At 43.9% G+C, this 15,420-nt stretch overlaps 4 protein-coding genes and 1 pseudogene across 5 annotated transcripts in view; 2 read left to right on the forward strand and 3 right to left on the reverse strand.

Moving 5' to 3' along the window:
- LOC144697263 (uncharacterized) overlaps positions 1–15,420 on the reverse strand; it is a 330,696-nt gene that overhangs the window by 282,654 nt on the left and 32,622 nt on the right. The window lies entirely within an intron of this gene.
- The window catches only part of LOC144697287 (uncharacterized), a 685,032-nt gene that overhangs the window by 234,692 nt on the left and 434,920 nt on the right, over positions 1–15,420 (reverse strand). The gene's annotated exons all lie outside the window — the stretch shown is intronic.
- The window catches only part of LOC144697957 (uncharacterized), a 375,283-nt pseudogene that overhangs the window by 231,624 nt on the left and 128,239 nt on the right, over positions 1–15,420 (forward strand). The gene's annotated exons all lie outside the window — the stretch shown is intronic.
- The window catches only part of LOC144697292 (uncharacterized), a 318,255-nt gene that overhangs the window by 74,283 nt on the left and 228,552 nt on the right, over positions 1–15,420 (reverse strand). The window lies entirely within an intron of this gene.
- LOC144697446 (uncharacterized) overlaps positions 1–15,420 on the forward strand; it is a 55,754-nt gene that overhangs the window by 31,622 nt on the left and 8,712 nt on the right. Inside the window, exons 4-5 of the mRNA XM_078569423.1 lie at positions 2,149–2,504; positions 11,367–12,203. Of these exons, the coding sequence (XP_078425549.1) occupies positions 2,149–2,504; positions 11,367–12,203 (1,193 nt within the window). The remainder of the gene's footprint in view (positions 1–2,148; positions 2,505–11,366; positions 12,204–15,420) is intronic.

Raw genomic sequence — 15,420 nt, forward strand, 5'->3', positions numbered from 1 at the left:
GTGTGAAGCTCAATTTTCCTTCACACAAAGCCCGCGCTCTGATTGACTGGAGGACCAGGGTCCGTCTGGTCCTCCAACTCTTCCCATTGGTCAGCCCCTCAGCATGATGGGAAGGGGGCGGGCTAAACACCACACATGCGCAGCTTCCCCTCTCCCGAGTTCTCCGTGCTGCTTCTCGCTCTGGCCGGAGCCGTCAGCCAGTTGCTTGGAAACGTTTGCTCGGGTGGGTGGGACAATGGGTGGGGGCGGGGCTCCCGTGTCCGCGCGCCTGGCCTGCAGATGGAACCCGACGACATCACCGCGGAGCAGAGTGATTCCTATTGGCTGATTCAGGCAGGGTTCCTTTGTGGACGTCACAATGCGGAAGTTGGACAATGAGCTTCAGACTAAAATTTCCTTCTCTGGGCAACAGCTGTGAGGAAATCAATGTTTTCCCCTTTCCATTTCTTTTCTCATTCTGGGGGCAAATTGTTGACTTGCAGGAACTGAAGGGAAAGGAAGTGAATCCAGGGAGGGTGCAGACTCTGCAAAGGTTGGCCCAGGTCTCTCTCTCTCTCTCTCTTAAAGACATTGACATCCTTTGCTTCCTCCGCTTGACACATTTATTTGTCTGGCTAAAAGGATGATCTCTTTCCTCATGTTCACAATTAAAGGGGTGGTTTCCCCTGGAGACGGCTGACATTTAAGGGGACAGTAAAATAATACAGGGCAGAGATTTGTCTAGTATTGTTTTATGGTACATATTAAATGTTCTATTTCTGCTTCTCTTACGAAATATATTTATTATTATTTCTAGCCCTGTAATATAGTACTGCAGCTATGTTACATATTTCCAATCATAGAGTCATTACAGCACTGAAGGAATACATTCGGCAATTCAAGTCCTTGTCCACCCTTTAGAGCAATCCAGTCAGTCCTGTTCCCTATCTATATCCCTGTTCCCCTGTAGGTTTAATTCCTTCAAGTTCATTTTGAAACCGCTGATTGTCCCCACTTCCACCAGTCAATGAGTTCTCAGTCTAGTGGCCTGCACGAAGATTTTCAGGACTCTGTATCCTGCACAAGAACCACAAGGTGTGGATCTGTTGATCAGCATGAATTCATGGCACCTTCAGGAGAATTGGGAGGCTGTATATTAGGTACAGCAGAGTGAGAATTTAGGGAGAGTGTGTGGGGCAGAGATTTACAGCTTTTGGTCAATGAGAGAGGAAAGAATGTTCGTTAGAAATTAGAATTGTCTGTTCTGAATTTCTATCCTGTACTGACAATGATGACTTTTGTAAACTTCTTTTATAGGATATTAGAAGGGGAAGATTTGCAGACAGAAATCTCAAACCAAACATCACGTCAAGATCTGACCAAGTCGGTCAATTCATCGGGAGCTGAATATCAATGGCCTTTGAAGCTAGAAGGAGAAATGTTTGTCTGTTCTGTCTGCTTCAGAAGGTTTAAAAATCAGTGTTATTGAAAAAGCACCAAGACACACACACCCGAATGAGAGTGTTCCAGTGTGCTGACTTTTGAAGGAGCTTTAACCAGTTACGCAGCCTGAAAAAGCATCCCCATTTACTGCAGCGGGAGTGGCTGTACACATGCTCTGTGTGTGGACCGCTCAGTTGATCATGAATCTGAAGAGACCCAAGGACACCTGCAGCATGGAGAAACAGTGGACATGTGGAGACTGTGGGAAGGGATTCATATCCCCATCAAAGCTGGAAATTCATCAATGCAGTCACACTGGGGAGCGGCCGTTCACCTGCCCTGTGTGTGGGAAGGGATTCACTCAGTCATCCCACTTGCAGACACACCAGCGAGCTCACACCAGGGAGAGACCGTTCACTTGCTCCAAGTGTGGGAAGGTATTCACTCGGTCATCCCACCTGCTGAGACACCAGCGAGTTAACACCAGGGAAAGTCTGTTCACCTGCTCCGTGTGTGGGAAACGGTTCACTGAGTCATCCAGCTTGCTGAGGCACCATATCACTCACCAATGAGAGACCCTTTAAATGCCCTGACTGTGGGAGTGGCTTCAAAAGTTCTCAGGAAGTGACGTTTCACCAGCGCACTCACACTGAGGAGAGACCATTCAGCTGCCCTCACTGCACAAAGAGATTTAGAAGGTCATCCAACCTGTGGGAACACCAGCAGGTCCACACCAGTGAGAGGCCATTCACCTGCTCTGAGTGTGGGAAAGGATTCATTCAGTTGTCCAAATTGCAGATGCACCAGCGAGTTCACACTGGGGAGAGGCCGTTCACCTGCTCTGATTGTGGGAAGGGATTCAAGGATTCATCCACCCTGCTGAGACACCAGCGAGTTCACACTGGGGAGAGGCCGTTCACCTGCTCCGTGTGTGGGAAGGGATTTGCTTATTTATCCAGCCTGCTGAGACACCAGCGAGCTCACAGTGGGGAAAGGCCATTCACTTGCTCTGAGTGTGGGAAGGGATTCTGTGATTCATCGAACCTGCTGACACACCAGCGTGTTCACACCAGGGAAAGGCTGTTCACCTGCTTTGAGTGAGGGAAGGGATTCACTCAGTCATCCAGCCTACTGAGACACCAGTGAGTTCACAAGTGATTCCAGGGGTTGGATTCTGCTGTTATTGCTGCTGTTAATCACTTCCAGGACTGAACCATGTTCATTCTGACACTTGGTGAAGTGGGAATGTTGGAGGGTTTCTTTCTGCTGGACTGGCCGGCCTTACAACTTTGCTTCCAGTGGCTGATGCTCTTTGAACCTGGGAGTACACATTTCCACTGAAATGATCCACAAAAACTAATGAAGGACATTTATTTTATCCCGGAGAGTAAATAGTGTTTTTCTTACCACTCCAGGTAGATCTAAAATAAATACATTTGTCTCTGTTCCATTGAGTCTCGGTGCTGGAGAGAGGATTTATGAGAATGGAACCAGGGATGATGGACTTCAGTTATTTGGAGAGACTGGAGCCGCTGAAATTTCTCTCTTTAGATCATAGAGTCATTAGGTTGGACACGGGACCATCATGTTCCTGACTGTAGAAGGCTCCCTGTAGAGCAAACCAGTCAGTCTCATCTCCCTGCTGTATCCCCATAACTCTGTAGGTCTATCTCCCTCAAGTGGTCATCCAGCTTCCTTTAGAAACCATTCCCTCATCTCTGCTTCTACCACCCTCATTGGAAGTGCGTTCCAGGTCATTACCACCCGCATGAAATGTACATGCATCTCATAGACACAGAAGGAGGCTATTCTGCCAGTCTTGCCCCTTTGAAATAAATACCCAATTAATCCCATTGCCTTGCAATTTTCTTTTCCTTTCAAGATTCTGTCCAGTTCCCTTTTGAAAGATATAGTCAAAACTGCTTCTCGCACTGTTTTCAGGCAGTGCATTCCAAATCACGACAACTTGCTGTGTTTTCAAACAAATGATTCAGGATATAGTGTGTGTGGATTTTCACAGAGTATACAAAAACGTGTCAAAGGCATGTTATTTCCATTAGTAATTACAGGGTCTTAATTTTATGATTTTGATGAGGGGACCGAGTGTAACGTATCATATTTGTGGACAACTGGAAAAAATTGCACATCTATAGCACCTATCACTAGCACAAGACCCCCGAAGCATTTTAAAGCTGATGCAGTGCCTTTGAACTGGAGTCACTGCTGTAATGTAAGAAACTGTAGGTAGGCCTGCGAAGTCAAATTTTGTTTTAAAACTCAATCACTTTCATATTGTATTCACTGTTATGAGTAACAAGGTCAAGGAAGCTATCTTAATTTAACATATGGCTTCTTGCAGCTGTTTCACAGTCTGCAACTTTTCTTCCTTAACTATATATTGATCTTGGATTAAAAGCCAGTTATGAAACATCTAATTATTAAGTAATCAACCTTGATTAGTTGATACTGAGTTCTGGAAAACACAAAGCACAGTACGCAACATTAGATGCGATTCTGTGATTGGATAACATTTGCTAAACAATGCTGACAATTAATTTAGGATTAGTCGAGCTCGCAGTGTAGTGCACTTATGTGTTCTAAAAACTACGTATATTAATATGCAGAGCCCTCTTATTTGCAGACAGGAAGAACATGGACACAGATTCACCTGTTTCAACTGAATAAAATAGGCAACAGCCATACTCTGGTTCATTTGCCATGGCAATGCCTTGACCAATCAGAGTCACCATGCCTGGTTTGAATTTAAACAACCCTTGGCAGTTGACTATCAGTCATCAATTCAACGGTGCATTCTCCCTGTCGATGCCTCTACCAATCAAAGTCCATTTCGCCAACCAATCAGCACTCTCTTCTCATGAAGTATAAATTGTTGTTCCCTTTGCACTTGGCATTCTCGCAAATGCTCTGATGAATGCAAGATTAAAAGCTTCGACATGTCTCTTCTGCAATTACTGTTTTAAATAACTACCAGCCAGGAACAGATTATTGAATAAGTAGTGAGCCTTAATTGAGTTACAATTAATGAATCAATAATGAATAAGTTGATATAATAAAGACAGAGTTTTATTTGCTGTAAGAATGTAAAAGCTTAATTGCTGTGTATGTAAAGAATGTGCAATGGAAGATAAATGTACTGGCAAGAGAGACCTTCAAGCTCTGATTAGCCTCAAAGTTTGAATGTCTATGAATAAGGGATGGTATAGAATAAGGTAAAGGCATAGTATGAAACAGTTCTGTTGTATTATTGTCTAAGATAATGAGAGAAGGTGGTGTAAGTATTTGGGGAACCAATTAAATTAATCTAGTAACCAAACTGACCAATTGTCATGTTACAATAGGCCAAACTGTGACGTGATGTAATGGTCACTTTGGGGATAAAAGTAGAGGTTCTGAAGGTCTTCCTTGCTAGCCAAGTACTGAAGACTCCCGAGGCCAAGTTCCAAGGAAATTTCTGTCAAAGAAGGAGCCAGACTCCCGAGGGCGAATTCCACAAGAATTACTGTCAAAGAAGGAGCCAGAGAGGGTTACGCTTCTACAGACTGATCACCCGCATGAAGTTGAAAAAATCAATGTCTTAAAGTTGTGAAGTAAACCTTTTTCTTTTAATAAACTTCTTTTTAAATTTACTATCCAGACAATTCTGCCTTTGCCTTAATTGGTTAAAGTCTTGTCTAAATCGAAGTTAATTAATTAAATGGCAAGTTGGGGTGACTGAAATTAATTATGTAACAGAGAACAAGATCAGATAATATCAATCTTAAATTTTAATAATTGCATTTATATAGCGTCTTTCACGACCACACGATGTCCCAAAGTGCTTTACAGCCAATGAAGCAATTTCAAAGTGCAGTCACTGTTGTAATGTGGGAAACGTGGCAGATTTACACACAGCAAGATCCCACAAACAGCAATGTGACACTGACCAGATAATCTGTTCTTAGTGATGTTAATTGATAGAAATCGGCCAGGACACTGGGGATAACTCCCCTGCTTAACTTCGAAATAGTGGCCCCGGGAAGTTCTAAGTCCACCTGAAGCAGCAGACAGGGCCCTTGGGTTAACATCTCATCCAAAAGACAGCAGCTCTGACAGTGCAGCACGCCCTCAATGCTGGCACTCAGAATGTTGGATACAACTTTTGTCCTCAGGGACTTGAACCAACAACCTTCTAACCCAGCGGTGAGAGTGTGATCCACTGACCCACAGCTAACACTATAGACAATACAAAGTTAGAAAGGGAAATCAATTCTTTAAAATCCCCCACCCGTTGCCTTTAGTGCCTAAGCTAATAATAAAAGCCCCGAATAAAAAGCAGCTATTTGATGGACAAATGTTGAAGTGTTGGTTTAAAGTCACAAGTTTCAACTTCCCAACTGAACTTCGGACATCTTCCTATCTCTCTCTATTACTGGTGTCAATGACAGCCAGGCGACAGAGCTGAGGGTTGAATTTAACTGAGAATAACGGGGCCTGCAACCCAGTTGGGAAACTGCCATGGGCGTCACACTAACAGAGAGACAGGAAGGTGCTGGAAGACTGACTGGGAATTGAGCCTCCAACCAAGGAGGAGGGGGTGTCCTGATAGAGGTCTTTAAGATTGTGAAGGGGTGTGATGGGGTTGATGTCAGGAAAATGTTTTCAGTTGTTTGGGGAGACCGGAACTGGGGGCCATAAAGATCAGGCCGTCACTGTATTGTGTACAGATCTGTGCACCACACTTTTGGAAAGATGTGAACACATTGGAGAGAGTATGGAAGAGGTTTACAAAGATGGTTCCAGGGATGAGAAACTTCAGCTATGAAGATAGATTGGTGAAGTTGGGACTGTTATCCTTGGAGCAGAGAAGGCTAAGAAGAGATTTGATTGAGGTGTTAATGAAGGGTGTCATGAGGGTTCTGGACAGAGTAGATAGGGAGAAACTGTTCCTGCTCATAAAAGGATCGAGAACGAGAGGGCACAGATTGAAAGTGATTTGCAAAAGAAGCAAATGTGACGTGAGAAAAAAGCTTTTTCACACAACGAGTGGTACGGGTCTGTAATGCACTGTCTGGAAGTGTGGTGGAGGCAGGTTCAATCGAGACATTCAAGAGGGCATTAGATGATTATTTGAACAGAACAGGAGTACGGGGAAAAGGCATTTAGCTTTTTAAAAACATTTTCACAGTATTTGGGCGACACTGGCAAGCACAGCATTTATTTCCCACCCCTAATTGCTTTGCCAGGTCATTTCAGAGGGCAGTTAAGAATCAACCACATTGCTGTGGGTCTAGGATCACAGGCCAGACCAGGTAAGGATGGTAGATTTCCTTTGCTGAAGAACATCAGTGAACCAGGTGGGTTTTTGCAACAATTGATGATAGTTTCATGGTCACTATTATTGAGTCTAGTTTTATATTCCAGATTTATTATCTGAATTCAAATCCCACCAGCTGCTGTGATGGGATTTGAACCCCTGTCCCCAGAAAATTAGCGTGGGTCTCTAGATTACTAGTCCAGCAACATTACCACTGCGTCATTATCATTATGTTCTTTCGGAGATCAGATACATACACGGTGGGCCAAATGGCCTCTTCCTGCACCGAAACAATTCTCTGATTCTGATTTTCTCACTGATAAATTCAATAGAGAATTCAGAAGGAAACTTTCTTTGCTTTGAGAGTGGTGAGAATGTGGAACTCACTACCACTGGGTGTGATTATGGTAAATAAGATAGGTCCATTGAAGAGGGACGAGGTGAACACTTGAGGGAAAAAGGGATAGAAGGTTCTGCTGACAGGGGTGAATGAAGGAGAACTGGAAGAAGTTCATGTGGAGCATAAACGCCGACATAGACCAACTGGCCTACTGTCAGAATGAATATGGTTCATGATTGGATGACCAAGTGAATCTCTTCCCACATTCGGAGCAGGTGAACGGACATTCTCCTGTGTGACTGTGCTGTTCTTTCAGCAGGTGGGATAAGTGAATGAACCCCTTTCCACACAGTGAGCAAACGAATGACCTCTCCTCAGTGTGAAGTCGCTGATGGGTGAGTCAGCTGATAGAACCTGTAAACCGCTTCCCACCTGGAGCAGGTGAATGGCTGTTCCTCAGTGTGAACACGTATCCAACTCAGATGGGGATCAGAATCCCTTTGCACTGTCCCAATATTTCCATGGTTTCTCTGTAACAGATGTGTCCTTGAGTCTGTCCAGTTGGATGATCAGTTTAAGTCTTGATAAGACACCAACCATGGATCATTGATATCTTTTCCAACAGACAGAAGAGTGAACTATTTCTCTTTCTAGGTTCAAAAACCAATGATATTAAGAAACTGATGAATCGAGTGACTGTCAGATTTTGATGTATTATCTGTTTTGAGCTTCCTGTCTCTAAATCCTCCCTCTCCAATACACTGTAAGGGGAATTTACAAAAATATCACTCTAACAACAGGATCGAAATTCAGAACTGACAATCCTGGTTATCAACAAACACCCTTCTCCCATTCAAACTATGAATCTCTGCCCAACACACTCCTTCCTCTCTATTGATTGAAATACTAATTCGTCCTACTATCCTCCTCCTGCTTTCCCCCAATTCCCTCCCCTGAAGGTGCTGACTCTCGGGTTCAGTTTCACACTCACCTATTGCCCTCCCCAATATGTCACCCAGGTGTCTAAATCTTTACACCTGAAGTTAACAAACTGTTTTGCTAAGGGGGCGTCACGATCATATCCAGTGACTACCCACATGTACTTTGTGTCTGGGTGGGGTCACCGCGCCCCCCACCCCCACTTTCCATCCCAGTCTCAGGAGTTTGGAGACTGGGCTCCGGGTGAGTAATGGCGGCCGCAGCTCCCACAATCCGCAGCATTAGGGAAACCGCTCTAGCCGCCGCGGGAGCGGGAGGCCCGAGACTGCGCATGTCCGAGGGAGAGGGGAAGCTGCGCATGTGCGGAGAATGGCGTTTCGCCGAATGCTCAACTTACCGTTGGGGTCAGAGGGTCTCCCGCGTCCGCAAAGGCTTCCGCTGCCCCATTGTCTTTATGCGGAAGATTGACCAATGGGAAGAGTTGGAGGACCGGAAGGACTATGGTCCTCCAGCCATTCAGAGCGCGGGCTTTGTGTGAATGAAGATTGAGCTTCACACAGACTAAAACTTCCTCCTGTCTCCAACATCTGTGAGTAAAACACTTTCTTTTCTCCCCCTTTCCATTTCTTTTCTCATTCTGGGGGCAAATTGTTGATTTGCAGGAACTGGAGGGAAAGGAAGTGAATCCAGGGAGGGTGCAGACTCTGGAAAGGTTGGCCCAGGTCTCTCTCTCTCTCTTAAAGACATTGACATCCTTTGCTCCCTCAGTTTGACACATTTATTTGTCTGGCTAAAAGGATGGTCTCTTTCCTAATGTTCACAATTAAAGAGGTGGTTTCCCCAGGAGATGGCTGACATTTAAGGGGACAGTAAATTAATATCAGACAGAGATATGTCTAGTGTTGTTTTATGGTACTATATATTATTGATGGTTCTAGAATTAAATACATTTATTATTATTTCTAGTCTTATAATATAGCAATGTAACTACGTTATATATTTCCAGTTATAGAGTCATTACGGCACTGATTGAGTCCATTCGGAAACTTGAGTCCATGCCGACTCTCTGTGCACAGTACTCTAGGTGTGGTCTCACTGTGCAGCTGCAGTAAGACTTCCCTACTGTTATACTCCATCCTCCTTGCAATAAAGGCCGGCATTCCAATTGCTTTTCTCATTACTTGTACTGCAGCATTCTGCAGTCTCCCTCCATTTAAATAATGCTCTATTTTTCTATTCTTCCTGCCAAAGTGGACGATCTCACACTTTCACACATTATATTCCATCTACCAATATTTTTCTCCCTCATTAAACCTATTGCTATCCCTTTGTGGACTCTTTGTATCCTCCTCACAACTTGCTTTCCTACCTATCGTTGTATCATTGGCAAATTTGGCTACAAATTGCCCCCTGGACAATACAGTCTGAGAGGACAAAGATATGTCTAATGTTGTGATTGCAGTGTTATGATGTGGGAGATGTGTGCCAGGTGGACCAAATCCACAAGGGAACCTTGGCCACGCTATCACAATAGTTTTGCAATTTGTATTTATTACGAGAAGATGTGTGCACTGAATTCAGAACCAAGGAGTCCACTAAGACCTTTAGAGATTTTAAACATGAAATTAAAATATTTATTAACAAAAGAAAAGATTTCAAGCAAATACATATGACTACAATTACTTAATACTATAACATATAGTAAAATTCCTAATTAACCTGACTCTGAATTACACACCCCCTTTAAGGCAACAATCCAAAATAGATTTTAAATTTAAAAAACAAGTCAGAAAGTTACCACAGTACACACTTGACAGTGGAATTCCAAAAGCTTGTCTCCAACTTTAGTTACAGGACACAGTTGACTTATGCACAAATGGATGGAGGCTTCCTGAAGGCTGTTTCACACACTTCTGCAAGATCTTACATGGTCCCCCAACATAGCCTTTCATTCTCATTCATATATGTTTGTCTCTTTAATATGTAAATTCCATTGTTCCATAGGTCTTTGGAACTTTACCTTTCCCATACTATAACAATCTTTCATGTTGCCAATATTGTCAGTAAAATGAACACACTGCTTAGCCTTGCTTATCTGGCTGGTTGCAAAAAACCTAACAGCCGTTGAAATCCAAACAACCCCGTCATTTATATATAAATGCAAATTCCCTTCACACCTTACATGCTAAAACCCCATTGATGTTTACTCATTAGCATTTCAAGTACATTTCTACACCTAACTTCTTTTGATAATTTCAAGCTTGCACCCACACTCACACCCATAAACCCACTTGACAATAAACCAGAATAATATTGTGAAAATTATTATACTTTTGTAATGGGGGACACTTTAGATATATTATCAATAGTTTTGTAATACAGTTCATTTGTTATCCTTCTAGTCTTGGAGGACAGTACTGTAGCTACTTAATATATTTCCAATGATGGAGTAATTCTGACACAGGAGACCATTTGACAACTCGAATCCATACCAACTCCCTGTAGAGCGATCCAGTCAATCCCATTCCTCCTTCTTCATCCCCGTTACCCTGAATATTCATTTCCTTCAAGTGTCAATTCAATTTCATTTTGAAATTATTGATCATCTCTAGAACCACCACCCTCATAGGCAGTGACTTCCAAGTCATCACCACTGGCTGTTGAAATAAAGTTCTTCCCCACACCACCATGTATCTCTAATCATGTAATAGAGTCCTGTGTCTTACACACATTTTTGGTGCAGTAATGTTGGATGTATCTTAGGTGCGGCAGAGTGAGAATGGAGTGTCTGGGATGGAGATTACCTGCTTTTGGGGAATGTGAGAGGAAAGAACGTTCCAAATAAATTAGAATTGTTTGTTCTGAATTTCTATCCTGTACTGACAATAATGCTTGTAAACTCCTTTAGCAGGATATTAGAAGGGGAGGATTTGCTGACAGAAATCTCAAACCAAACATCACGTCAAGATCTGACAGACTCACTCGACTCATCGGGACCTGAATATGAACAGCCTTTGCATCTAGAAGGAGAAATGTTTGTCTGTTCTGTTTTCTTCAAAAGGTTTTAAACATCGGCGAGACACACACACCTGATTGAGAGTGTTCCAGTGCACTGACTGTGGAAAAAGCTTTAACCAGTTTCAGAGCTTGAGAAAAACATCACACCATTCACAGGGGCAAGAGACCGTACACGTGTTCTGTGTGAGTACGAGGCTTCAGCTGATCGTAGAACCTGGAGAGACACAAGGACACGCGCACCATGGAGAAACCGTGGAAATGTGGGGACTGTGGGAAGGGATTCAGATCCCCATCTGCGTTGGAAACTCATTGGCGCAGTCACACCGGGGAGAGGCCATTCACCTGCTCTGAGTGTGGGAAGGGATTCACTCAGTCATCTCACCTGCAGACACACCAGCGAGTTCACACTGGGGAGACACCGTTCACCTGCTCTGAGTGTGGGAAGGGATTTAGTCAGTTATCCAGCCTGAAATCACACCAGCGAGTTCACACTGGGGAGAGACCATTCACCTGTTCTGAATGTGGAAAGAGATTCACTAATTCATCCCACTTGCAGAGACACCAGCGAGTTCACACTGGGGAGAGGCCGTTCACCTGCTCGGAGTGTGGGAAGGGATTCAGTGATTCATCCCCCCTGCTGATGCACAAGCGAGTTCACAGCGGGGAGAGGCCGTTCACCTGCTCTGAGTGTGGGAAGGGATTCACTCGGTCATATTACCTGCTGTCACACCAGCGAGTTCACACCGGGGACTGGCTTGTCTGTTCTGAATGTGGGAAGAGATTCACCCGGTCTTGCGACCTGCTAGCACACCAGCGGGTTCACACTGGGGAGAGGCCGTTCATCTGTTACATGTGTGGGAAGGGATTCCCTCGGTCATCCACCCTCCAGACACACCAGCGAGTTCACACTGGGGAGAGGCCATTCACCTGTTCTGAGTGTGGGAAGGGATTCACTCGGTCATCTGACCTGCAGAAACACCAGCGAATTCACACCGGGGAGAGGCCGTTTACCTGCTCTGAGTGTGGGAAGGGATTCACTCGGTTATCCCATCTGCTGGTACACCAACGAGTTCACACCGGGGAGAAGCCATTCACCTGCTCTCTGTGTGGGAAGCGATTCAGTGATACATCCACCCTGCTGAGACACCAGCGAGTTCACACGAGGGAGAGGCCGTTCACAGGCTCTAAGTGTGGGAAGAGATTCACTTGTTCATCTGAGCTGCTGACACAGCATGACATTCACACTGATTAGAGACCTTTTGGATGCTCTGTGATTGTCAATTATGTCAATTGAGGTTAAGTATATACAGGTGGACATCATGGATTGGATAGTTACTTGAGCATATATAGAGAGATCCTTACTGACATAGAGTGGAATCGAGTCAGGAGGGAAATACCCGTAATGTTTCACTCAGTGAATAAATCTATACCAAATAAAGATTGGCTCCGGTTTCTTCCTTCACCATCAGGCTGTTAGGATTATAACATGGTAACAGAGAATGCTTGTCGAATGGTGAAGGTTGGAAACTAAAGGAAAATAAAATTTCAGACAGAAACTTATAATCCGAGTAGCTTTTGTGAGAAATGGCTGAAAGCAAGTGGAACTTGTCAGGGTCTGATTACCCGCCGATGTTCTCGGAGTCTGAGCCACACGACCAGTGGAAGAATGAAGTGGAGATGTGGACACGGGTTACGTCCCTACCAAGGAGGAAACAAGGTCTGGTCTTGGCATCGTCACCTCCCAACAAAAGTAAAATCAGAAGCAAAGTATTTAGTGAGCTAGATGCCCATCAGTTGGATACTGATGAAGGTTTGGATCTTCTATTCGGGTTCATTGATGAGATTTGCAAGAAAGATGATCTACTGGATGCCTATGTAGCATAGTTGGACTCTGACAGGTTTCAAATGAGGGTGAAAACATCTTTAGCAGATCTGGATATCACAACAAAAGACAGGATTGGAACAGCACTAATAGGTGAATGAACCCCAGGAATGACCAGGGAATAATTAACAGTTGTTTCAGGTCTGACTCAAAATATCATTATGTGATGAATTGCCCAAAGTGGAAAATCAGGGTCTTCGAAGTGACACATGACACAGAGAATTCTGAGGCTGAAGATGATGATGATAATGACTCTGAAGGAATTGTACTAGCCACAAGGAGATTTGGTCCAGTGATGAGTTTGTTAGTCACAGACTCATTCAACTGTGCTGTGTTAGACAGTGGCTACACCTCGTCAGTATGTGGATTAGATTGGTGAAAATGTTACCCAGATTCACCTTGTACTGAGGATTGACACAAGGCTAAGGAGTATGAAAGTTCAACTTGTCCTGGTTTGGTGATGTCAGTACGTTGTAGTCGCTAAAAAGAGTAGGGATTTCCTGCAAAATAACTGGAATCAGCCTCTTTATCAGTGTTAACTGTTAGACTTCACCTCGATGACACATTTGTGTAATTAATAAGGCTTATGTTACCAAATTATACTGTATGTAAGCTTAACAATGAACAGTCTTCAATTGCCTGTCTCTTTCAGTTCCAGATATTGTAATGTAGCTTTAAGTTAAAAAAACTGGTGTTAAGGTGAGGAAGGGGTCAGAGCACCAGGTGTTCCAGGACACCCTGTTTAGATACAAGTTATAGTTCACAGTTAAAAGGGACTCCAAGCTGATTGGCTCAATTTGTCATTGGGAAATGAAGAACACTTTTCCCATTGGTCAAGAGTCACAAATATTTGTTTAAGAAGTTGTTAGTTTTGTTGAACAGCTGCACCAACGTGGGTTAAATGTTACAAAGTTACCTTCAAAAAGGTCCATTTGGTACCTCGAGTCCATGCTGACTCTATTAGAGCAATCCAGTCAGTCCCATTCCCCCTCTATATCCCCGTATCCCTGCAAGTTTATTGCCTTCAAGTGCCCATTGAATTTTCTTTTGAAATCGTTCATCATCTCTGATTGCACCACCTCATAGGCAGCGAGTTCCAGGTTATTCTCACTCACTGTGTAAAAAAGACTTCTTCCTCACATTCCCCCCTACATCTCTCACTTAAAACCTTCAACCTGTGTCCCCTCGTCCTTGGCGGGAACAGCTTTTCTTTGCCCAGCTGATGTAAACCTGTCATAATCTTGTACACCTCTATCAAATCTCCCCTCAACCTCCTTTGCTCCAAGGAGAACAGTCCCAGCCAGAACAAAGAAACAAGATATGTTCATGCCTGGAATAAAATGGGAATGTTTACAATTCCACTGGGCAGTGAAGGAATTGGAATAACTCACCTTGGGTGTAGTTGAATGGAATAGATCAATCTGGTATCCATGTAGATTCTTGTGAAATTCAGGGAAGTGTAGACAAGATGAATAAGTCGATAGCTTTCTCTTGGAAATGTTTATATCATTTGCCTCTGAACCCTTTTTTAAAAGAAAACCACAGTTGAAATCCTGGCCACTACGCGAAATATTGGGACTGCACAGAGTGAGATCAGCAAAGCTCTTGAGGCAGACCCACACCCCCGACCCCCACCCACACACCCCAACCCCCACCCCCCCCACACACACACCCCCGCTTCCCACCCACCCCCCCACTGCCCCCATGAACTTGAGGTAAGATAACATGAAAGTCAAAAAATGTCTGTCATGCTATTGGGATACCAGTGTACGTGCAGATGTGATTTGTTAGATGTGAAGCAACTAATAGAAGGAAATTCATGATGAAAGACATGGAAGAGTCCCAAACATACACAGTGGCTTGACAAACAGCATGACATGAAATGCTTAATGGCCAGAGGAATGAGACAACATTTTGATGTGATCAAGGCACTGACACACGCTCCACAGAGAAACTGACTTTAAAACAGTCAGGATAGAATTAAAGACACCAGTCATGGTGAAAAGTGAATAAAACTAAACTGAAAGGGATAACAAATTATGGATTGCGACAATGAAGGGCTTGGGAGAAATAATCCTGGGTGACAACTCTCCACAAGTTGGTCAGGGGTAAGGAGTGAGCTGGAGAATCTTTTACATCCAGGCTTGATCTGTTACTTGAAGCATATGTATCTTGTGTACTAGTAACCTAGAACTCACGCGCTCCTTCAGGAGAAGAAAAGATTGAGTAGATGTTACCCCAGGCGGGGCCAGAACAGAACTGGAAAATAACAGAGCCAAATTGAGTGAGGGGCCAGAGAGAGAGAGAGCTCTCCTCCCCCTCAAGGTGTGGACAGTAAGAATCCTGGGGGACCCCCTACTTCGGGGTTCTTTGCTAATTGGTGAACATTTAATTAATAACTATGACAGGCTGTGCACTTATTTTTAATTTGATTGTTACACTTCTCCTGTTTTTATTCCTGTTGTGATTACTCTCGGGGTTAGGATGGTTGACAGGTGACAGGAT

The sequence above is a fragment of the Cetorhinus maximus genome, chromosome 23, assembly GCF_964194155.1.
Source record: "Cetorhinus maximus chromosome 23, sCetMax3.hap1.1, whole genome shotgun sequence".
Classification (NCBI taxonomy): Eukaryota; Metazoa; Chordata; class Chondrichthyes; order Lamniformes; family Cetorhinidae; genus Cetorhinus; species Cetorhinus maximus.